This window comes from Rhipicephalus microplus, chromosome 1 (assembly GCF_043290135.1).
Source record: "Rhipicephalus microplus isolate Deutch F79 chromosome 1, USDA_Rmic, whole genome shotgun sequence".
Classification (NCBI taxonomy): domain Eukaryota; kingdom Metazoa; phylum Arthropoda; class Arachnida; order Ixodida; family Ixodidae; genus Rhipicephalus; species Rhipicephalus microplus.
In genome coordinates this window covers 232,799,903-232,825,514 of record NC_134700.1, presented here as the reverse complement: position 1 = coordinate 232,825,514, position 25,612 = coordinate 232,799,903, and the positions used below count along the sequence as shown (strand labels likewise).

General features: G+C 45.4%; 1 protein-coding gene across 2 annotated transcripts in view; it reads right to left on the bottom strand.

The window, feature by feature from the left end:
• Positions 1–4,223: 4,223 nt before the first annotated feature.
• The window catches only part of LOC142811756 (oxytocin receptor-like), a 269,265-nt gene continuing 247,876 nt past the window's right edge, over positions 4,224–25,612 (bottom strand). For both annotated transcript variants that reach the window (XM_075891593.1, XM_075891594.1), the window contains 2 exons: positions 8,378–9,267; positions 4,224–7,448 (listed from right to left, as the gene is read on the bottom strand). In XM_075891593.1, coding sequence (XP_075747708.1) covers positions 7,047–7,448; positions 8,378–9,172 — 1,197 coding nt within the window. In that variant the 5' untranslated portion in view covers positions 9,173–9,267 and the 3' untranslated portion in view covers positions 4,224–7,046. The remainder of the gene's footprint in view (positions 7,449–8,377; positions 9,268–25,612) is intronic.

Sequence of the window (25,612 nt, the reverse complement as noted above, 5' to 3'; positions counted from 1 at the left end):
CTCATGAGTTCGCGCGCGGCAAGGTGAACCTTCTGATTCAGGTTCAAAGGGCTTCCGGGTCCTCTTCGTCTTGACCCATGTGCACCGGGATCCATTTCAAGTATCTAGGTGTAAAGGCTCCATTCTCGAACTCCTCTGCCTTGCTGTTTAGGATCCTGGTGGCTTCACTATAGATATCCACACTCTTGCGTATTTTTCAATTGTCGGTTTAGAGTCGCTGGCGATTCTGCTGTGACCTGTGCTCAGTAGCTCTTAAAGCCTTTTGATGCACCAGGTTGTGCGAACAGGAATTGTTGTTTTTGTTGTTGTTGTTTTCCTCTGCACATGGCAAAATAACAACAACAATCAGCATAATAAAAGAGCACGAACTCACTTCGCCCCCTTCAACTTCCGCTTCGCTTCCGCATGGCGTATACCTCCGCATGGCGTATACCTTTTTGCTTTCCTTTGCCTCCCTCGCTATTGAGAGCGGAGCTCTCTAAGCTTTTTGTTGCGCCGGATAGTAGACTCTCAAGTCGATTGCGTCACGAGTATGAGGTCCCCAATAGTCATGACAGTCCATGCTGAGGACATTGCACTGGGGGTCAGTGGTGTGGTCTTTCACAGCAGGGTCCTCGTCGGCATATAGTTCTTCATACGGTTTCTTAGAGGAAGTTGGTCTACAGATTTCACCAGATAAGTCAGTCGCCTTTGCTTACCATACCAGGCAATGTGCTCGACGGAGCGTGAACTGGCTGTACAGTGGTCGACTCTCATGTCTATAACGACGGAGCGTCGTGCGCGGAACAACACGAACGACATCTGCAGTCGCAAATACGCCACATCTGAGCATGCACGGCGCCTGTGATGCGTCTGTCTTGCGGTTTCCACCCTTCTTTATCTCCGCGGCCGCAATGACTGCTTCGGCCGTCGAAGCGCTGTCAACATTATAGCACACACACGCAAAAAGAAACCAGCGATTGCCCGGATAGGTGCCTTTTATAGGCTAAACTTATTTTCGCTTTGCGATATCATGTCACAGTGAGAACGGTTCGCACTTGTTTTTTTTTTCTTCCCTTATGTTTTTTGCTAAGTCGTTCAGAGCACTTTCGACGGCCAAAGCGGGCATTACGGCCGCAGAGATAAAGAACGGTGGGAACTGCAAGGAAGGCACATCACTGGCACCGCGCATGCTCAGATGCATGTTTGAGGCTGCAGATGTCGCTCGTGCTGTTCCACGCGCGACGCTTCATCGTCATAGACATGGGAGTTGACCACTGTACATCGGAAATACACGAGCATAGTGGGTGTAACAAGATTATTTCCTGGGCATTACTATTGGTGATCGCCTGTCTTGGTGTCCTGCCGTTACGCCCGGGAGGTGGAAACCACAGTCCTCAGGCGTGTGTCGTCAAAAATATGTGGTCTTGTAAGTATGTCACCCTCAATTGATTGATATGTGGGGTTCAACGTCCCAAAACCACTATATGATTATGAGAGACGCCGTAGTGGAGGGCTCCGGAAATTTCGACCACCTGGGGTTCTTTAACGTGCACCCAAATCTGAGCACACGGGCCTACAACATTTCCGCCTCCATCGGAAATGCAGCCGCCGCAGCCGGGATTCGAACCCGCGACCTGCGGGTCAGCAGCCGAGTACCTTAGCCACTAGACCACCGCGGCGAAGCGTATGTGACCCTCAAGTATCAGTTCCTCAAGTATCTGGTTGCCTGCCTTGACTGCTAGGGCACTGGCTGCGGCCAGAAGAGAACACTACAGGTTTATCAGCCAGCTGTATACTATAGATACACTCTCCAGATCGATGTGCGCTTTGCCAGTCTCGCCTTTAGTCTGATGTCTCCATTGGAACGGGACCACCGGGTTATCCCACCGAATCATACCATGGTTCACCTTGAGATGCGCGATTCGTTCCTACACTCAACGAAGCGCATGAGTCACACCTGATGCTGCAGGTGGACCAGATATCGGTGCGCCGTATCGAGAGCATGCACAGAGCACTAAATGGTAAATCACATATAAGTCGACTCACTCAGTGAATGAAATGGTTGCGTTGTTTATTACAATAGCTGGTATACTTAAGGATATTCCACTTCGTTAAAAACTCCGAAAAATGAAAACAAATGCATCTGACACATGAATGTTTACATTGCCAAGAATACGCAAGAACTCTGACTAACCTGTTTTGACACTTTTTTTCAGTTGCACAGAAACCCTGATTTGAAAACTTTGACAGTTATTTTCAAGTATATACGGATGCACGCGTACTCAGTGACGGCCAAGGTGCCTGTGCAGCTTTCTCCTGCCCTTCGACTAACGCCAGGTGGGTGTTTCAAATAGCGCACTCATGTTCATCAATTCTAAAACTATAAGTGATTGATGTTGCCCTAAAATATGTTCACGAGGAATTAGGCCGCATCGAAGGTTGTCATACTTGCAGACTCCCTTGCTGTCCTTTGCAGACTGTTGAGAAACGATTTAGATGACTCTATTACATGTATTATCGCAAAATCTTCCCCCCAAAATTATTCCTCGTGGGTGTCCCTCATTTGCCGGCGCATACCTTCGCATGTGGGTATTGCTGGGAACAGACGAACAAAACGTAAATGAAAGGAAAATAGGAGGAAAGGGAAGAGGAAAGAAAACAAAACAAATAACGTAGACGTAAACACAAATGAATAGTCTCGAGGAAAAATGTCTATAAGCGTGAGGCCATGTCGGCTTTCTGTTGAACTTGGCGGTGCTCGCTGTGCCTGGTGACACCGAGTAACACATCCTCCAGCGGGATCGCCATCATCAAGGGTCGTGCACTGACTCCTGGTTGAGCTAAGTGCTCGCTCGCTCAAATCAATCAATCAATCAATCAATCAATCAATCAATCAATCAATCAATCAATCAATCAATCAATCAATCAATCAATCAATCAATCAATCAATCAATCAACCAATTTGGGATGCCCAGGAACAACCATAAGGTTTTTGTGCAGGCACACACAAAACTAATATGATAAAAATAAACAATACCATAAAGTCTACAGAAAAAATAAAATAAAAAGAGCGAAAAGGCACCGACAAAAACAAATCAGTGCAAAATAGAAAGAATAAAAGACAAGATGAGAATCATGGAATGGCAGTGAAAAATAAAGGGAAATATACACTACTCTGTAGAAGGATAATAATAATAATAATAATAATAATAATAATAATAATAATAATAATAATAATAATAATAATAATAATAATAATAATAATTGCTTGAGTTTAACCAACTATTCTGTCGTAGATGTCACGCACCATGATCGAGGCGGGGCAGGGAACAAGTTATGGCACCGTAGAAAAAAAAATAAAACGCAGCGTACGATTTTTATCTCATTCCATGTACAGTACCTCCATGCTTCAGCTGCGATCCCCTCTCCCGCATTCCTTCCTGATCTGCTTCTAGGAGGCAATTTTCCGATTCGTCGCATGAAAACCAAACACGCGATCGGTTCTTTTTTTTTTTTTCCGAGGAGATCTCATCGTTGCTTCGGCGAACACAAACAATTTGCCGCGGCGATGGTGTGTCGTCCTTGGTGTACATTAACTCATGCAAACACGGGGAAACCAAACAAAGGGATAACACCAGGCAACCACCCTTCCTCGACGGCGTACACATCAAGTGATCGCGTCGAAGGAAGGGCGAGAACGATGAAGAAAAAAAGGAACGAGGACATGCGAGGGAAGATCTGGCGTGTGTGTGCTGTACTTGTCTCTGTGTAGGCGCAAGCCCATCAACTGCAGAAGTGGATGTCGTGCGCGCCATCTTGGTCCTTCCCGGCCTGAGACCGCGCGTTCGTGAAGTACGGTAGAGTGATGAACTGCGTGTCGGCCGTCATTTCGTTTGCCGCTTCCGCGACGTCGGATGAGAAGCTCCCCGGGAATTCTCGGAGCTGGATGCACAGTTATAATAATATCTTCGGTTCTGCGCAATGATACCTCAGTATACGGTTATGGGGCACGGCGTGGTGGAGGACTACGGAAATTTTGCCCATCTGGTGTTCTTTAACGCGCACTGACGTCGGACTAGCAGGTTAGGCAAGCGGGTTAGAGGGGGGGGGGGCAGCAGGTAAGGGGGGCCGATGAGATTCAGAAGTTTGCAGGTATAAATTGCCATCAGCAAGCACAGGACCGAGTTAACTGGCGGAACATGGGAGAGGCCTTTGTCCTGCAGTGGACGTAGTCAGGCTGATGATGATGATGATGATGATGATGATGATGATGATGATGACATCGGACAGCAGAGGTACTGAGCATTGGGCCTGCTTTGAAATGCGACCACTACAGCCGGGATCAAATTCGTGACCTTTAGGCCAGCAAGGGAGCACCATAACAACTAGGTGGATGCTGTATACGCATCAGTAACAGCGTGGAATAATACCTTTCTGTGGGGGACAAGCAAAGGCAGCTTCACGCCCCCTCGCCTTTTTCGTGTACAATATCTGTTTCTCAAAACTAGCGAAAGGTCCTTAGAACATGACTCACGGTTCTAAGTTTTGTATGTATATAGTTACAGTTGCTACATGAAATCGAAAAAAATGAAAAGAAATCAAGAAGCCGTAGACAACCCCTCCTGGCCTTCCCGGCAGACCTATGGGATAGCTGCCTCCATATACACATTGCAAATTTAGCAAACTATGCATGTTGTCAGATTCATTGCCATGTTCACGATAGTACTCTTTAAGCAAGAAGAAAAATTATACGCAACCCTGATAAAGCTCGCATATCGCATTTCAACAGAAGGTACATCGGGATGCGAAGCTCTATAGAAATGCAACACTTGAATAATATTCCCGTGAGTAATATACTGTTACCGCGCAATGTACAAACTAACCTCTTATTGGGATGAAAGCGTAAGCATTTTTTGCTTACGAAAAAAACAAAGACATCTTGAAGGCCCCAGCGAGCAACGAATGGGCGCGGGCCAGCGTGAGGGCGACGTTGGCGCAGGAAAACTCGCACGCACACATTCCAGGGATATCGCGGCACAACCGCTTTTTCTCGACACATCTATAGAGCTGGGCGAGCGTCATCCGATCGAAACTCTGCGGCGTAGTCCTTCTCGGTTTTGCCCGTCGTCTGCTATACAGTTCCTCAACTTCGAGTCCCGAAAGTATAGCGTGCGACCAGACTGGATCGAGTTTGAAAGAAAGCATGTCTACAAGCAGGGCGGGGCAAATGGGGAGGGCGGGGGTCTCGCAGACGCCTGCAGAAATCTGCTTTTCTAATAGTCTCTCTCTCTCTCTCTCTCTCTCTCTCTCTCGTGGGAGCGCACCCTCAATGCTTCTCTCGCCGATATTTGCAGGAGTTCACCATAAATAATCGAGTCAGTGACACTGCACGTTCGTGCACTGCCGTTTCCGAGTTATTACACGGGTCAGAAAAAGGTTTAGCAGTGACCGCGGCAGCACGTGGGGGCCTAGAACGAGAGCCACGCATATTTTCGTATTGGTTATACAGCGGCCAACGATCATTACTCACAGAAGGCGCGCCGCCCCGCGAGGCCATCAGTAAATGACTCGGCCGGATATCTTGGCGGTCGCTCTATATATCACATGCCTCCAAACAATGACACGCGGTGCGCTTGTCAGCGCATTGGTGACACACTGTGTGGCGCCAGTGACTGCACAGCGTTTAGGGGAGAGGGTGTGGTACGATCGCAGCAATCTCTTTGCCCTTGTGTCCACAGAGAAAGAATAAAAGATCTTTTTTCTCCTCTATGCTATGTCCGCCTCGGTTCTCCGGTCTTCGAGCCACCGCGTTGTGTTTCGTCATTCTGCAAATGCGGATTTGCTTTTACTTTCGTGTTGATGGTTCATCACAAGGATCATTACACCATTAATATCGCTCGAACGACTAGGATTGATGATAAGTTCCAGGGGCCGTGGACAATCGCCCATAACAAAAATTTGAAGTAAGAGAAATCGTCGGCAGGTCCGTAATCTCACCAGATACTCGTTACAGGAAACGTGTCGCTGTGCTTAGGAGTTTTCACCGAGAGCTACGGAAACAAAGAAGAAACGTTTTACGTGAGGGTAGCAAGAAAGCTAGCACCACATGGGACGTCCTGAAGAGAAGTGTAGGTGTTCACGGAACTAGAAATTTCTTCAAGAAAATATTTGAGTTTCTTACAACGTGCCTTTCTTCCCTTGGCACCCATGCGGTGAATAGACTATTTATTGACCCTCTGCCAAAGCTTAACATATGAGGTCGACAATGACATATCCAGTTTTAATGATGAACAAAACTCACTCAATGCAAAAAAAAAAAGAAAGAGGGAGAGAGAGCTCTAGTATATACTGATATTTCCAAGCCTCACAGTCGTGTAAAATGAACAAAAAAACATAATTGTATCAATCACATCCTAATCGCAAGAGAAACACTCAAACTTCACTGTAAAATATGTGGGATATTGTGGTAGTGCTGACAAAATACGCGAAAACGTGATAACACGGACAGCATGGACGGCGCCAGGATTTTCTTATGAATGGGAGAGGAAATCTACGACAAGTGAGTTCCTCCAGGAGAGCAGGGAGGTAGGTAACTTACGCGTTGTGTTTTAAATATACTTGCTCTTGAGAGCGGGGAGGGGGGACGGGAGCAGCCTTTTTCTGGCACTGCCCCAGACGGGAACTAACTCAGAGGCTTTGGTGAACACCGAGGAACCACAGAAGCGGTCCAGCTTAATGTTTTCTGCTTAAACATGATGTTCTGTTTTTTTCATACTTTTTCACTTCTAGCTTCGTTCCATCCACTGGTTGTTTTGCCGGAACTGCACACTTGTCTTTACACAAGTGGGCACACAATTGTCCTTACGAAGTCGACGCCGAACATAAATATATAAAAAATACAGCTCCATATCGTCACAAAGCGTCAAAGGGTTTTATCACAGGTGGTCAGGTGGTCACAGGAGATTGTTCAGTGGTACAGGTACAGTCACGTCCTTCGTTGGCGAATTCCTTAGCGCCCGAAAGAAGGATGGTATGCGCGAGAACCAGGACAGGACCCTTTGACGTCATAAAGCGCTTAAATCAGTGCGCAGCTCCGGGGATATCTTCCCGTTCGTCTCCTTCGTGGAGAGAGTGAACACGGTCGAGTGATTTCTGACCGAAGTTGGGTAGTGCTTGGTCCCGCCGAAACTGGAGCGGCCGTTCACGAGTTCGCTCTCAGCGACGACGTCTCTACGAAAGGCCATCACGAATCGCTTTCTTTTAGCGTTGGTCTTCTGGAAGCACAGGAAGATGTACGGATTTATGGCGCTGTTTGAGGCCGAGATGACTCCGAAGAGAGCCACAAGGTTGCGGTCTAAGGACACGTTGGCACCTCCGAAGGCCAGCACCATCTCTTGGACCATGTATGGAACGTTGGTCACCAGAAACGCCGCGAAAACTGCCGCCGTCAATCTGACAGTTTTCACCTGCGAAAAGAAAAAAAAAATAAATGCCAAGGTTGAACGAAGTTAAATTAAGCTCATTGAGTGACAGCGAGCAGCAGCAACCACGGAAAGCATGCCGCCACGGCGTTCCACGCGTCAGCGCTCTAATGCAGCATGCAGTGACACGATTTCCAGATTCACCTTCGTGCTGTCGCTCGGTGCTATAGAGTAACTGTAACATGATAAGAGTTTAGATCTTGTTGTGCACGCACCTGCGGGCTTCCATCTTCTGCTGAGCTACAAAGACAATGGTGTGTGGAAGGGCTGTACCGACACTGCGCACGTTCGTTGCTATGACAACTTACGTGCGAGGTGGAAATGAACGTTGGTCAAGTTTCAAGGTAAAACGCATGCACAAAGTCGTTCTCTTGGTTTGTACAGGGAAGAGTAGAGACATCGACCTGAAAGCTAATGAAAGGACACGATAGTCAAAGTGCCTGGTGGCGCTCGAGTGAAATCTTGCATGTCACCGCTTAAACACATAGTTTATGCCGCATTCTGACTCAAGGCTGTATACACAGGAAACCATAAAGAGGGGTGCTCATTGCGCTTCAGAGTAGTTTTGGGCGCCTTCGTACCAGAGTTTGCACTTTGTACTAGTTTTACTATGTGTCGCGTCGTTGTCCTGAAGTTCAGCGGAACGTCATCAGTACGTTATGCTCTGGGACGTTTATGCTCTATTATCTTCGTTAGGCAGTGCAGTTCTGAATTTTTATACTTTTTATAAATATTTCATCATATTTGTACATAAGACGCTGAGAAATTTGTGATTTCCACGTAAATAATCGGTGCTCTATTCCATTTATGATGACCACAAAGGTCCGCCTATGTTCGCCGCAATAGCTGGCAGCTTCTTCAAATAAAGGATTGGTGAAAACAACTAAAAAATGCTTAAACCTAAACTGCCCCACCTTTGCCTTTGGCAAGGACGACGCAGTCTGATGCCGATTCCTGAACGCCAAGCTCTGGCTCCAGATCTCCAATAGGATGCGACCATACAGGCCAACCAGAAGCACAAGCGGGAGCACAAACACTGCGAGGAACACGAATGTCATGTACAGTTGGCGAGGCAGCGTCGAGGCAGTCTTGCGCGCGTAGAACAGCGAGGCGCAGTATCGTACGCCCGTGTCGGCTTCAACCACCTGGAACACATACAAGTTGGGCAGTGATGGGACCAGCGCTGCGATCCAGGCGGCCGCCGCAAGGCGCCACGGAGCCGGACACCTGGCGAGAGGGTATACAATGGCGAAGTGCCTGTCCAACGCGATGCTCACAATCATGTAGGTGGATGAGGCCAACGCAAACGTCTGCAAGACCTTGAAGACACGACAGAAGGCGTCGCCGGCAATCCACACGCGGCCCATGACTTCCCAGACAGTCTGAGAAGTCATCGTCACTGTGGTGACTAAAAGGTCGGCTACGGCCAGGTTAAGGAAAAGGACGTGGGCCTTCTGGTAGCGACGCCGGCGGTGGTTGCGCAACAGGCGCCAGCAGACCACGCTGTTGCCCGAGACCGAGAACGCTATCATAATGAGGATGACCGTGATGCGGACGTGACTGTGGTATTGCGGTCCGAGGACTGACTCCGGGTTTGCACCAACGCCATTGCTTCGGCTGGTCTGGTGAAACGAGAGGCTTGTGGTAGCATTGACGAGGACATCCGCTATGGCGGCATGGCTGGGGGCCTGTGTGATGCTGTCGGGCATCGCTCAGGTGTTGCTCGAGTCGCCGACCATGAGGACAGCCACTCCAACTGCAACCTTGGCTTCGGCGTCTTGAACACTTGACGTCAGATGAAGCCCTGTGAGAAGCAAGGAAGGCGATCAAAATGCCACTCAGACTACAGACTTGTCAGCACATAAGACACGATTAGTTATGCACAAGATTTTTTTCAGTAATCATAGAACTGCGCTACCAAGTAGAGTGCTGATTGAAGTCAATCAGAGGAATGATCTTTGCACAATGGATTAAGCAACTAGCTACCTCTAGGACTAGTTTACTGACTCCTGCATTTTAACTTGAATGATGCAGCATTTTCATATTGTCAGAAAGTGGAGGCGACACAGTCGTGCATTCATCCGTCCGTCCATTCATCGTTCCATCCGCCTACATCTTGACAATATCATGGTTGTCTCCTTATTTTGATGCACACTAACATTTGCATGGGAGATCATTAGTCTATGAACAGGTCGTTGCAAGTATAGTGTGAGATACTTGCCGTGTAGGACATGAAAACCTTTCCTTCAGCAACATGTGGTACATGCTCGTACACCACGGCCCATAAAATGCGGGTAAGAGCAGAAGGTGATTCACAGCTTGTATCGGCTGAAGAACGGTAACAAAAGATTTTACAAAAATTTTATTTAACGCATTGAGGGAGCCCCGCTCCATATCAACGAGTCATCCGATGCATAGCTGCGAGAGGACAATAGTAAACCACGTAGCTATCGAGAGGCACGGTGCTGATGTTTTGGAAAACCGGGACCTTCCCATGTTGTATAATGAACAGACAAAACATTTTTACCTGGCGAGGAGACAATAATTACCACCCCACAGAAAACTAAGCAGACCTCAGCCTTGACACCCAGGATTCTTCAAATCAAGGCGTACCCTAACCCCGTGCTATTGGACAAGATTTATGCCGTAACGCAGCCAACTAATACAAATCCACCGAGCGATTCTGCCAAGAACACGGTTTGGGTGATCTCGACCATCTCGACCAACCAATACACGTTTCTTCTGCAATGACATAGCTAATTTAGAACACACCCTCCGGCGGTGCCCCACATTACGTGGTGGGAGGGTGCCATTACCAGCTCGGAACTCGAACAACAGTTATGGACAGTCCAACGGGCCCGCGACGCAGCAGAGAGACTTGGCATTTTCGTTGCGACCAGCGTTGTGGAATGGACGCCTTAATTCTATTCCAATTTCATTCCAGGGAATACCATCTTGCCGCATTTATTCCTTTCAGTTCCTCAAAATGAAAAAAAAAAAACAGCCCATTCCCACTCCGGGAAGAGCCGCGCAATTCAATTCCATTCCTGTGATTCTTCAAAATAATAAAAAAAGACACCTTGAGAGTTTTATTGAGTTAAGAAAGAACGCCACATAGAGCTTATGTAATCAGGCGCATTAGGAACTGCAAAGTAACTTTCTTCTTTGTCGTTTTTGTTCCTTTCAAGTGCACCGTTGCTCTCTTTGCTTTAAACATAAAACAACTAGCCCTCTTCAAGTTGTTACTTGAAAAGACGCGAAACATGTTATCAAGGTAGAGAGATTGTAGCTTGGTGACATATCTCATGCAGTAGAACCATCCTACTAATTCCCGCGGGGGAAGTTCTCGCCACTACTCATACAAAGTATGTGCATGCTCAGCATGTTTGAGCTAACTTGTGATCAGTGTTTGAGTGTTAAGCTTGAATGTGTTAATGCTAAAATGACGACTAACGTATTTTCATGCTGATCAAGGTAACGTTCAAAAAAGACTAAGCAGTTTTGCCACGCGTCTGGAGCGGTCGCGAATATGGAGAAAACTAAGATGTGGTTAATGGGGAACAGAACCCTCTAGCACAGCTGAGCAGTATCGTGATACAACAGTATCGCGATAGTATTTCAGAGATACCTTTGAGTATCCGTATTGCTGTGTCAAGATGCTTTCCAAAAATGTATTTGTATCTCAATAGTGAAATACTTTTACAATGTATCGCCGGTGTCGCGATACTATCTGGGACATGGGTATGACAGCGATGGTGACGTCATAACATCACCGAGAATGCCATGTAATCGCTATCGCAATAAAAATATAGCAGTCCTTCTCCTGTGGAGAAGAGAAAGCGAAGCTTGAAGTGGACCTGCCTGACGCACTACTTTTTTTCTTTCTTTTCTCGTTATTTTTATAGCATTGCGCAATACTCCCTCCATAGCTTCAATTTTTTTCTCGATACCAAACGTTTATTCACGTGCGACCTTTATTCACGTGCTTATCAGTTGCTACAGAAACGACTACAGTCCCGCGTATGTATCCAGGAAACAATGAAAATTGGCCATGTAGAAGGACCACTCAAGTCAGCAAAAGGACGCGTAGATCGTACTGACGTGAAAGAAGCAGCTTCTCGCCTTCTTGCGCTAATTATTCGGAAATGGTGCATACAAATCTTCACGTTATTGGTGTACCTCAAAGAACCAAGTTTTCATACACTTGTCAATGCGGGGTTTATCATGCATGAAGCCGCCACCGAAATTTCTGAGTCATAACACTCTTCACTTGAAAAGTATCTTGGTACAAGTTGAGCAATATCATTAAAAGCTGGGTTTTTGCGTCCCAAACCCACGATGGACTATGAAAGACTTTGAAGTGGATATTTCAGACCTTTAGTGAAAAAAAACAAAACAAAACAAAACAAGTGGACAGCGTACGAAGGGGACAACGAGGACAAGCGCACTAATTTTCAACTGTACTTTATTACAACGCACAAAGAATATATACTTGTCACATCACATAATAAGCATGCCAATCAATGCACTAGGGTGAAAAGACAAACTAGAACCAAGCAGCAACGTAGACAAAACATGAGCCGCTGTCGGGGCGTCTTCCGCTGTCTACCCTTTTTCTTGCGCTTGAGCAGTGAAACATGGAATACATACTATCCCGCTCCCAGACCTTGCTTGAAGTGAAAAGCTCCAGAAATTTCGATCTGCTGTTCTTTAACGTGCGCTGATATAGCTCAGTACACGGGCCTCAATCATTTTGGTTCAATTGAAATGTGACCACTGCGACCGCGGGATCGGACGCGCGACCTTCGGGGTGAGCAGCCAATCACCGCAGCCACTGTTCCACCGAGGCGGACACACGTTGAACAGACGAAGAGGAACCTGCACATCTTGCTTAAATGTGTTGCTACCATTGTGCGAAGCACGCGGGTTGCGTAAGTCTGTATTGAAGAAAAAAATGGGGGGATGGCTACGAAAAAGGCTCGAAAAATATACGCATGAAAAGAATGTGTCAGCATGACTGACACCGCTAAATTCAGTCCCTAAAAAAACAACAACCAGAGATGCAATAAATAAACAAATAAATAAATAAATAAATAAATAAATAAATAAATAAATAAATAAATAAATAAATTGATCAATCCATCAACCTGCACACTTAAAAAATTAAAACAGCTTCATCTTAGCGCTGCAAAGTCTGATGGATGTGCGGAGCTGGGCTTGCGTCTCCCTAGCTTTTTTTCTTTTCTTTATTCCTGTAGCTTCTTCTTTTTATATCACTACGTTTTTTCTGTTTTTTCTTATTTGTTAATTTTTTATCTATTTTCCTTATATTGATTGCTCACTCACATTTATTCTTATTTCTTCCTTCCTTTCTTTTTGCATTCCTTCATTCTTTTTATTTTTTTTCTTGTTCCTTTCTTTTTTTTATTTCTTTCCAATTATCTTGTTTCCTTGCTTGCTTCCCCTTTCTTTCTGTCTTTTTTCTCTCTAGTTGTTTTTCTCCTTTTTGACTCCTCCTCTTTCTACATTTGTTCCTCTGTATTTCTCTCCTGTTGATTGTGTCTATAGTATGCTTACTCTTTCCCATCCTCCTTTTTTTCTTCCTCGACATCACTTCCCTTTTCACGTTCTCGTTTATTGACCAACATCACCTACTTTCGCTCCTTTTCGCTCTTTCTATCTTTCCATAGCTCTCATTCTTTGCCTTTTTTTATTTCTCTTTCTCGCTTGCTTCCTTTCTATGTACATTTTTATCCCTCTTTCTATTCTTTCCCTCATTCTTTCTTTGATCTTCTCTTTCTCTCTCTTTTTTTCTCTTTATCCCTCTATATGCCATTCTCTTTATGCTATGCTACACTTTACTACCTCATTTTCTTTCTCTTTTCCTTCCCATCTCTCCTCCTTACTCTCAAAGCTCGATTACTGACCCGCAGGTCTCGGGATCGATTTCCGACGGCGGCGGCCGCATCTTTGGTAGAAGCGATAATGCCCGTGGCCCGTGTACTCATATTTGTGTACATTAAAGCACACCAGATGGTCTGAATTTCTGGAGCCCTCCACTACGGCGTCTCTCAATGTGGTTTTGGGACGCTAAATCCAAGAAGCGAATATTATTATTATTATTATTATTATTATTATTATTATTATTATTATTATTATTATTATTATTATTATTATTATTATTATTATTATTATTATATGATTTCCACGTTTGATGGGGCATCTCATGCTTTCGCATTAAAATACAAACAGGAATCGGAACCTTCTTACGCATTGTTCATAGAAAGGTGATAAAAGCGCATGTACAGCAAGCATTCCTAAGATTTACACCGCAAGTAATGACATCTTATTAAAAAAAAGGTGAACAAAAATTTTACTGATTTCCTGTCACAGGCAGTTCTAATCTAATAATAGGCTTTTTTTGCTCTCCTTTCATTGACCGTCACTTCATATTTTTTCTTAGCGACCACGAGAGGCCTTCTGGTTAGGACACACGCTATTTCGCTCAATCCGTTTGTGCACGTAAGCGTGACTACAGCATTGCAAAAAAAGACAAAAACAATAAAGGGGTGTGGGCGATTCTGTATTCTGTGCTTTTGCTGCGTATATAATACTCATGCTCCTATGTTGCTGTACTTTCTCGTATACTTTTTTTTTGTAGTCATTTTATTCCGGTTCCTTGCTTTGGCAAAGGCCACTGCAAAGGAAAGCTAGCCTAAGCTTTGGATCCTTACGTACTTGTTTTATTATATAGCGCTTTTTAATCTTTTATTGATGCTCTCTCCGTCGAGGCGTATTTCTCGAGCAAAAAGTTAGAAGCTTGACCAATAATTTTGTCATGCTTGCTGAATGCGCTCCTGTTCTGGATTTTGCCGAAACCATAAACCTGAAAAAATTGTGTCGCTACAATGACACTTCGCTTATATTCAAGTTCCTAGCCGTTCTGGCCACATGTCTGAACTCAGCACGGATGCTCCCCTTGCTCGCTTATCGGCAGGGCCGCTTCGTCAATTTTTCATGCATGGCTTCTTTTTTCTAGTTTTTTTTGTACTGGCTGTCTTCCTCTATCGAAACCTGATTTTAAATAAGAAAAGCGTATGAACAAAACGAGAAAAAAAAACAAGAATGGTAACTTGTTTAAAACACCGACTTAGTTGAGTTGTAAAAAGGTCACAAAGTGTAACTCGAAAAATTGTGGATGGGATATGATTAAAAAAGCCTTGCTTTCTCGTTGGACTTGGTCAGAGTGTTCAGTTAACTTTTCTCTCTGTTCTTTTTCAGAGTACGCAGAAAGCACCCTGTTTAACCTCAGTTTCCGAGTTGCACCTGAAGAACCCGCATATTGGAATGGAGAACGGGATTTGCAAGAGAGAAAAAATATAGCTAACACCTAATCCAGCAAAGAATAAAAAAAACCCACAAAAATAATCGCCTGCTTGTCGAATTCAGTAGATGTCTTCTTCGCGAGTGCAATCTACTAACACTGACAACCGCTTGGTCGTCGTGCGTCATGTACTATTGAGAAAAAGTTGCTGCTATGCGACGTTTTCAAAAACCAGAAGATATGGTGCAACACTCGAGAAGCCATTCACGACAAACTCTACGCTATACAAAATAAGCGCGTCTCTACGCTTTGCTTCATATTTCACTCGAACACAGAGCGAGACAGTTTCATACATCTTTTATGTCCATATCTGCGTGACGTATGTTCTTGCATCACCCTGCGACATAAAGCTGCGCGAAGTAACACGCTTCACAGGCCGACAACAGCTTCCCATTCAATGAGTTCAGCTAAAACATGCATCAAAGAGCCCTTGGAGAGTACCATCTTGTATATATGGGAAAACCTGTGCGCTTGACTACGATTTGATCTTGCTGAGCAGGTACGCCATAGACCTGTGAATTCTTCTTTTCGCTTACCGTATCTTCTCGTACAATCTTGTTTGCACAACGCTTTTGCAGCCAGTGCACATAGGCGCTGTGCCTATTCGTCGCCTAAACAGGGGCGAACTGGAAACGTAGATGTGGTCCGCAGTTTTCGAGTAAAGCTTGGTCTCAAAGACAGTGGCCGTGATTTCGTATTGCAACGTTTATGACAGGATACCACGCCGACGCCTTCGAGTATGGGAGAAAGAGGTAAGGCGCTTGAAATGTGGGCCACTGTTACGAAATAGAAAATTTGGCTCTTTCCGGCGCACTCAGCATCTCACTAATAATGCATGCGTCCAGCGAATATAGGCGCAGTGAATATATGCGCATATATATGCGCATATATGTTGAATATGTTGAATATATAGAATATATGCGCATATATGTTGCGTGGAGCACACAAAAGGTGAACATGCGTCACACGTCCACGTCATTTCAAATGAATTCTTGTATGCTTTTCACTTTCTAACTTTTCTCGCCAAAAGGATTATGAAATAACCACCCCAGCCCCAAAACTCAGCAGACGAGTGAAAATGGCAAAAAAAAAAAAGCATAGGATTTCTGGGAGTTGAAATAATTCACCAGAGAGCTATAGGTAACCAGAGGCTCTGCCGTGGTGGTCTAGTGGCTAAGGTACTCGGCTGCTGACCCGCTGGTCGCGGTATCAAATCCCGGCTGTGGCGGCTGCAGTTTCGATTGAGGCGACAATGCTATAGGCCAGTGTGCTCAAATTTTGGTGCACGTTAAAAAATCACAGGTGGTCGAAATTTCCGGAGCCCTCCACTACGGCGTCTCTCATGATCGTATGGTCGTTTTGGGATGTTAAACAACACATATTAATCAATCAAATCTAGGTAACCATATATAAGAATTGCTTAAGCTCTTTGAATGACGGAAATAAGTGTACATTTAAAGGCTCATTTTAAGTCTTTCAGACCCTTTTCGTATGCGTAATTATCAAGCGCTAGCTCAGTTTATTTAAGAAGAGAATGCAGGTTGATGTAAAGCTTTTAGTGTGAATATGGAAGATTTTTATTACTCCTTGCCGCATGAGAACTTGTTAAAATGCGTTAATGAGTGTACTAACAAACAAGGGCACGAGGCTGCTTTTACTAACAAATGGGGCGTTTCTACGGAGGCTTTTTAAAGAAATTCTTTCCACGTATTTGAACTCGACGCTGGTAGGTTGGAGGAAAGCGTCTATAGACAGAAATCAGAGATACATATTGGTTGTAAGGTTGCTCCGTTCTTTAGTGATTGATACCTTATCAAGATAGCTAACGCTTGGAAAACTCTTTGGAAGATTCCATTATTAAAGTTTTTCATTATGTACATGGTTGCTTGATTTTTTGTAGAGGTGAGAACTTTGAAACCATGGTAACCGCAGTGAGAGAAAAATTTAAATTAAATGGAGGAGGGCTGAACTTTACTAGACAATTGCCTCAGAACAGTGGAATGCAATTTTTAGATATTTCGTTAACGTTTTGAAAGAAGCGCCTAGGCTGGCAGTATTCACCAAGATCACGAAAACCACTCTTAAACTTCTCGTCGAAATACTCGAAGGTTGTAACAATTGAAGCGCCATGTCTTGCCTTAAGTCGGCCCCCACGAAGTCATGTTAGCCCAAAACGAGTGATAGCTTTAACGCATTGGCTACGCGTCTATTAGATGTAGGTTATGTTGTTTTTACAGTTGCCACAGTCACTGATAGCTTAAAAAAATCCGTTATGTTAAGCTCGAGTGTGGCTGCAGAAAGCGAAAGGAGGAAAGATGTCGTAGGTATATTATACAGCACCTTCATCCCGTATCTCACAGGCTAAGGAAAGTACGTAGCAGATACTGTATTACTGTTGTTTTTACGGCTGCCAGATAGCACAGGGAAGATTCGTTCCACAGTTCAGAGAAAGAATTAGCGAGAAAAAAAAGCCAAGAAGCGGGACCGATCTTTGTTTTGTAAAGCACACCAACAAATTCACTGATTGCCATACAAGTGTAGTGTACAAGGTCCCTTTCAGCTGTGGTCGCTTTGGCATCGAACAGACGGGACGTCGCACTAGCAAATTATTATTGGAACATAAGAGATCGCTAACCAGAGTCTCACCTCCTAATCTTTTTTTTGCGTTATCGAGAGTGTAAGTGTGGGCCAAATTTCGATGATAAGCAGGTATGTACCTGTACAGGAACGAAGAAGCGCGCCTTATAGTTGAGGCATGACACATCGATAATAACGGTAGCGCATGCCGGATCAAACTGTCGATTAACTGGCATTAAGAATAAATCAAATGCTTTAACAGTTATCTTTCACGTAGATCCCCACAGGTGCTAGATTTATAGGTTCGCATATTGCATGGGCATGCGCAGATAAGTTTCTTGGCTCCTCTTCTTCTCCCCCGCTGTGTGGCTTCCTCAGTTAGTAGTAGTTCGTGATGTCTTGACTTGCTTCTTTTGTACGTCTTTGCACGCCCTCTCTCTTTTAGAAAGCCAATGAAAAAAACAAAAAGCAATAAAAATGTCTGCTGTTGCACTGATTGTGATAGCTGATGGAAATGCCGAGCAGTGTTTCACCTGCCCGTCAGTGACGCTCGCGGTCACGGGAAAACGCACACTGGCTTTCCAAGCGTGCAGCCTGCTCGGTGTCCATGGCGGGAAAGGATACCTTTATTTGCGACGAAATGTTGCTATTCGCCCTCCTCCTTTTTCTCCTGCTCACCTTCACTTCCCTTTACCACTTCATTGATATCCTCCCCTCCTCCTTTCCACCTCCATCAGCCTCACATCCATACACCTCACGCTTGCGGCTCTTCCCCACGCCTTGCCATACCGTATCATGCACAACTGTGCTACTCTCTCCCACTCTTCTGCTCTTTTTCCTGCTCCTTGCTCTCACTGCTCTTTCCAACCTATTGCTACACCTTACGGCTCATGGCTATGCTGTGTCATACCTATACTATACGTATACTCTACTATACATGACCATGTCATGCTTCGCCCTCCCTCACGCTCCTCATCACGTTCCCGACTCCTTCTTACTTTCACTGCTCTTTCCAACACCTTGCTACACTTTACGACTAACCGCTATGCTATATCATACCTGTACTATGCATATGCTCTACTATACATGGTCATGTCATACTTCACCCTCCCCTCTTTGCGCTTACTTTCTTAGATATACTGTGCTACACTTGCCTATGCTATACTCTTCTCTTCCTCTCTTCTTGTTCCTATAGAGTTAGATCAATGCTCTTCACCCTCACTTTCCTTTGTTACCACGTGCTATAATATAGAACACATGGCTATGCTGCCCCACCGCGGCGGTCTAGTGGCTAACGTACTCGGCTGCCAACCCGCCGGTCGCGGGATCGAATCACAGCTGCGGCGGCTGAATTTTCAATGGAGGCGAAAATGCCGTGTTCAGATTCGGGTGCTCGACAAAGAACCTCAGGTGGTCGAAATTTCACGTGACTTTCACTACGGCGTCTCTCATAATCATATGTTGTTTTCAAATTCAAATCAAATTTTATTTTCTACAGGTACAATCTCACAGTTGAAGGATAACGAAAAAAAAAGCTGCGGAGATGCGGCTTAGAAGTTTTGGAACGTTAAACACCCCATATCAATCAATCAATCAATCAATCAATCAATCAATCAATCAATCAATCAATCAATCAATCAATCAATCAATCAATCAATCAATCAATCAATCAATCAATCAATAACATGGCTATGCTATACTTTGTAGGCTATGCTGTGCTTTACCTTGTACCTTCCTCATTCCCATCCTCCTCACCTTATATTCCATGTCCCACCCCTTTGCTATGCTATACTGTACAGGGCTGTGCTATACAGCGGTGAGCAATATTACACTGAACACGCCAGTGCGTGGCCAACAGCACTGTGAGCGCCGCTTAACAACCATCCTGGAAACATTGCACATGAGCAGCACGTGCTCGGCTATGTACTCTTTGCACCACACGCACCACGTCATGCACACGCTTGTTCATCGTCAGCTAGCCGCATTTTGTCGGCTAATCTGGCGTATCTTGCCTTTCAAGGTTCATCTGGATTAAACATTCGTGCGTGAATGCAAAAATGAGTATAAAACAGTGCACATTTGAACAATTCATAAAAGACAACTGCAAAGAGGGAAATAACTTAAAATGTAGGATGCATAAGCTTAGCAGGCAAAAATGCGGCTAGCACAGGACGAACAAGCGTATCTATGACGCGGTGTGCGCGGTGGAAAGATCGTTTGCAGCGCACAGGCTCCCCATGTGCAATGTTTCCAACGATGGCTGTAACGCGGCGCTGATAGTGCCGCGGCCGTCAACTCCCGTGTTCACCCTAAAAGTGCTCACCACTGTACATAATATTGCCTGCGTGATGCCATACGTGGCTATGCTACGATTTAGCTTCTCCCCTCTTTTCCCTCTTCACCCTCACTTTCCTTTCCAGCACCCTTACTATACCATACTAAAACAATAAATGGCTATGACATGCTATCCCTCAAGAGGAAGGTATGTAACAGCTGTATCTTGCCCATACTTAGCTACGGAGCAGAAACCTGGAGACTTACAAAGAGGGTTCAGCTTTAATTGAGGACGACGCATCGAGCAATGTAAAGAAAAATGGTAGGTGTAACCTTACGAGACAAGAAGAGAGGTGAGTGGATTAGGGAACAAATGGGGGTTAAGGATATCATAGTTGAAATCAAGAAGAGGAAACGGACATGGGTCGGGCATGTAGCGCATAGAAAGGATAACCGCTGGTAATTAAGGGTAACTAACTGGATCCCCAGAGAAGGCAAGCGGGTTAGGGGGAGACAGAAGGTTAGGTGGGCTGATGAGATTAAGAAGTTTGCGGGTATAAATTGGCAGTGGCAAGCACGGGACCGAGTTAACTGGCGGAACATGGGAGATGCCTTTGTCCTGCAGTGGACGTAGTCAGGCTGATGATGATGATGGTGATGATGATGATGACATATATGTGCAAGCTGGTTTTGTCTGCGTCATACCATGCGATACAAGATGGCAGCACACGGTGAAAGCATGTGACAGCCCGAGATAGAGACAGACAGAGAGAGAGAGAGAGAGAGAGAGAGAGAGAGAGGGAGAGAGAGAATAAAGATGAAAGAAAGGCAGGGAGGTTAACCATGGCTGTACGACAGCTGGGATCCCTAATGTGCTCTGCACTTAAAAACGCGGACTCGGGTAATACACGCTTCTGCTGCGAACGCATTCGCAGCGACAGCGTCGGCTTTCTTTCATCCTTCTCGTTTATTTTTTTTTTTCTAGTCGCTTTTCCAACTACCGACCACGTTGCTGATTTTCGGCTGAGTTTCAGGAACCGTCGAAACCAATTTCTGGCCTTACAACGTGGGAACACTTTACTGTAACAAAACGCTGCTTGCGTGGGCTTTACTTGGCCTATTTTTAGGCTGATCTGTCAATTTATATCCGTGGGGGCAGCTCTGACTATAGACGTGGCTTTCATGGCCTCGACGTACAATATGAGAGTGAAAGCTGCCATATAGTGAGGCTTGCTGTAATGATCGTTAAAAAAGAGAGCATGCTCGAGCTTCGCCTTCAAGGATCGAACACAATTGCATAATAAGTGCCCGTTCGAATCGTTTTCGTATTCGATTGCATGCTTCGCTTATGGTGGACATCTCTATCGTACCGTGAGGGAAAGAACATTTGCGCACATTAGGTGGACTGCTTTGAACTATATATCCTAGACTGCCCTCTGGAAGTACTACATTTGCCAAGTGCCCCACACACCATGATTTATCGATTAACGAATTGGCGAAGTACTCTCAGTGCGAACGTAAGGTAACAAGCGGACCGACGCATCTGCACACTGTGCTGATACTGTGACTGATGATGGCGATCAACAACGCCTGAGATTTTTGTAATGGTGGGGCTTCTAAAGTACACACTCATTGAGCGATTCGCTTGGTGCGACGCCTAGTGAGATTCTACGCTTCCACCACGTATAGTTACATGCGTTAGCGTGTCTCCTCGTCCTGACACCAATCTAGGGCCCTTCTCCAAAGCAGGCTCGAGCGCTGGCTCGGCTGTGTACGCGTGAGTGCCACGCAGAACTCCTGAATTCGATTGCGGTTAGAATTCCTCATTTCCATTCTTTGCATCCATCGCGAGTTTCGCTCGCAGCCAACGTTACCGACGCCGGTGTTTTAACAACTCAGTCTCTTCAACTCCATCACGTGAGAACGCATTAAGACGGTTCATTTGCGTTATACGGCGCTTTTATCCCGGAGGCTCGTACCCTGCGAAATGTGACGCGAGTACCAGATGAATGACGGTACCTTTTTCAGTCTGCAGCATGCTGACAGGCTGCGTGCCGCTGCCGTTTAATCACACCTACACATGCACACCTACCTGGCCACCCACTCACCTACGCCTACCCCCCCCCCTCCTCCCCACTCACACAGATGCACGTACTAAAAAAAGAACAACAAAAATCTACGCACATCGACGAAGTGAATGACGACTAGTAGATGAAGCTAGGTTTTAAATTTCATGTACGTTGAAGACGCCGACTAGTGTAAAGGGTGGACGTATGAACAGACAGATGCACGGACGGACGTCGAAGGTTATCGTGTATTTCATTTTTTTGCCATATACTTGATTGTTGTACAAACAAAGTCAGTTTTTCGACAGATGTGTTCGTTTTTCGTTGTGCAGGTGTCCAGTTTCTATTTCGACTTTGTGTAGTGTAACGGACGCCGACAAAGCTATACAGGCCCTAAGAAGCTTCGCCCTTGAAAACAAACTTGGGCGACACACTGTGGAACAGCTGCCGGCGTGTGGTAAACACTTCAGCCGAATCGAAGAAGTCTGTTTTGCTGTGGAGAACCATTGCGAAACGCAGTTCACGGGCTAGAAATAAAAACAGTTTTCCCCCCAACCCAGTTCTGGTAAACATGTTTGCCTGGTTTACGTGGTCAGGAGTGTCAGTGGCGTGAATCGCACAAGAGCACCTTTCAAGCTTTGACCACACACGGTGCCACGATGGTGTAGCCGGCCTGATGCCTCTGTCCTAATCCATTTCCGAAGAACGTCTCACCCAAATCTGTCTGTTTTCCCGGAGATTAGAGTGACTGTAATCGAGATCAAGGCGCTTGTAGCGGACGCTGATCCTGTTGTTTATAACGGTCGCCAATAATGGCTAAACATAGAAATGCTAGTACATAAAAAGTGAGTGTTTAAAGGCTATAAAGGCAGAATAAGAACGCCAGGCCTGCGCGGAAGGCGTCCCACAGTCACAGCGAAAGATGTACGAGCGCTATTTCATTGTCAACTCTCTTGGGATACGAGTACCCACTATAAGTCATAAATCGTATTTTTGTCAAGTCAGGAAGCCCCCTTATTCGTCATACTGTGTAGAAGCGTGGTGCAGAGGCTGTCGAAAATTCCCGCCTAAGGCCTGTCGCCTTGGGATTACATGAGATAGTGGCCTGAAAACTTTTTACGGCCCCTTTATTGATTGATTTGTGGGGTTTAACGTCCCAAAACCACCATTTGATTATGAGAGACGCCGTAGTGGAGGACTCTGGAAATTTTGACCACCTGGGGTTCTTTAACGTGCACTCAAATCTGAGTACACGGGCCTACAACATTTCCGCCTCCATCGGAAATGCAGCCGCCGCAGCCGGGAATCGAACCCGCGACCTGCGGGTCAGCAGCCGAGTACCTTAGCTTACGGCCCCTTTAGCTGCTGCAGATCTGTAAAACATTATGTGCTCTTTGATAATGCGGTGGATGGTGACGAAGAATTATGGCTGAATTCTTTGTAACGGGTTGGAAGCATTCAACGATCCACGTGTTCACCGGTGAAAAGAAAGTCGATAAGCGGAAATTTCACCCCCTTCCCCGCCCCTCTCGTTATTTTGATTTCGCGCTGCCTGAGGTACGCAGACTATATTGGCATGCTTGCGATAATATTGAAGCATGTGAGGCAGATCACTCGTCTCGTCATGACGATGGTGATGCTGTCATTAAAAATCGATTATTTCTAGTAGATACCATGCTCCTAGGCTAAATAATAACAATATCCGAGATGCATAATAATAAATAGCTCGAAAAAAAACGATAGACAAAACGGGGGTGAGCTACACAGGGCAAGTGCTGGAATTTTACGCGCCACTACTGCGGCATGATTATGATAAAAAAAAAAAACCCGTAGTAGAGGACTCCGGGTTAATATCGACAACCTGGGGTGACGCTGCGTTGCTGTATAAATTTTTGTCGTTACGGCCTCATCAAGTGTGAGGCTCACGGGACCACTTTATGCTCTCCTGTAGTAGGGTACCTCGTACTCTAAATAGTTAACACCTTTTTCTAAACACGTAGGTGCGCACCTGCTCTAGGTGCTTTTCCAAAAATGGCTCGTAAAACAGAAGAAAAAGAAAACAACCAAACTATCACATAAGGCGGGACATCTAAGTTTGTTGGGGCCTCCATTAAAGTGATCCGGTGGCCCTTGTCGTCATCTCTGCTTTTTTGGACTAGCCAAATCTGATTCGCAAAGACCGAGTTGGACTGCCGTACCTCCCATGCTCCTCTCTGTTGTTCATGTTGGGGTGTTCATGCTCCCGTTGAGGTGTTCTTCACTGCGCAGCGTACTCTCCCAAGCAATGTGAAACAAAGTAGCTTTAGTGCCGCACCACGGACATATATCCATGTATGCTGTTTGGTAGATTACGACATGTAGCTTTTGCAAGTTCGCGTATGTGTTTGTCTGGAATCTGCATAGCTGTAGATATCGTTGCTGTGTGATTTTCGTCTAATGCTGGATATGTTCGTAATTGTACTGTACCATAGTCCTTGCTTTCACACCTCTCTCTTTCTGCTTCCCTCCCTTTTCCCTTTAGCCCGGGGAGGAGTAGGATGTTTGAGACATGCTCTCCAGGCCGAAATCTGCTCCTTTTTCCTCATTAAACGTTATAAACTCTCTCTGTCCCTCAAGCTGAGAACATCATAGAGGAATTCAGGTCCTCATTGAAAATGAAAAGAAACAACAGACAGGAGGATAGATAAACAATTATATATATATATATATATATATATATATATATATATATATATATATATATATATATATATAGATCCGCCATTACAGTGACTGGTGCAGGTCAGGTTAAGGCTGCCGAGGCTACCTTTCGGATGTCGGGACATTATATCTAATCAAAACACCACTTTCGAAACAGATATCCATCCTACGAAATTTGTGGTACGATATGTGTTGGCGTTGCAGTAACGATTTCCAGAGAGCATTGTTCCTTCAGAGGCGTACGCTTACGACTTTTCCCAGTGCCAACGGCGATAGTTCTTACCTTATCGCTGAAATGAAACGATAAAGCAGGAAGCCATTCATTACTCCCCCTGTGATGCCCGTACCACGGACAGGAGAGAACGCAGCGTATGTTTCTAGCTTACGCCGTGACTTATAGCATACGTGTCTTAAGGTCGCTAATGCTGTAATGGTCGCTAATGCTGTAATGCTCAAGGTCGCTAACGCAAAAGTAATGGTTTCACCAAATTTTGAAATTGGAGCCTTGTATGGATTTGAAACAAGGCCACTTTCGCACGTGAGACGTACTGGATTTTGGGACAGAGCACAGCTTCTTTGAGAAGGCAGTAGTGCAACTGCAGAGGATATAAGAGGGCTTTGTGTTCGACATCTTTTGATCAAATCCCGACTGCTTCCTGATGAGGAAATAAGGAGCGGGTTTTTTTCTAACGTGCGTGGCTTCGTGTGTAGTGAAAGTGAAAGCGAAACACAGAGCGGTGTTCGTTGTCAGAGGCGATCGAAAGTTTCTGCGCGCCACATAAGCATGGGTGTCGGCAGGATCTTGCCATCGTGGGTGCACAATTGTGTGGTATTGCTGTGGAGGGAAAGAGGTATAGCGTTAGTCTGACTTTGGGCTGGGAGGAAATGCCCCTTTTGCACCCAAACTTGGTACGGAAAAGGAAGTTAACAGGCAGAGCTGAGATGGTTTGCCTAATCGATGGTTCGGTTCGGATGCTTCCTGAAGCTGAGGTTGAGGTTGTAACTCCATACTTCGGCGGGAACGTTACTGCCCTCTGTATGATGACCGCTCTGTACGACCTCATCATCGGAAACATCGGGGCACGAGGGCTGAGCGATCCCGAAGGTTTGGGGAAAGACCCGAAGATGGAGCCCTCGCCGACACAGGG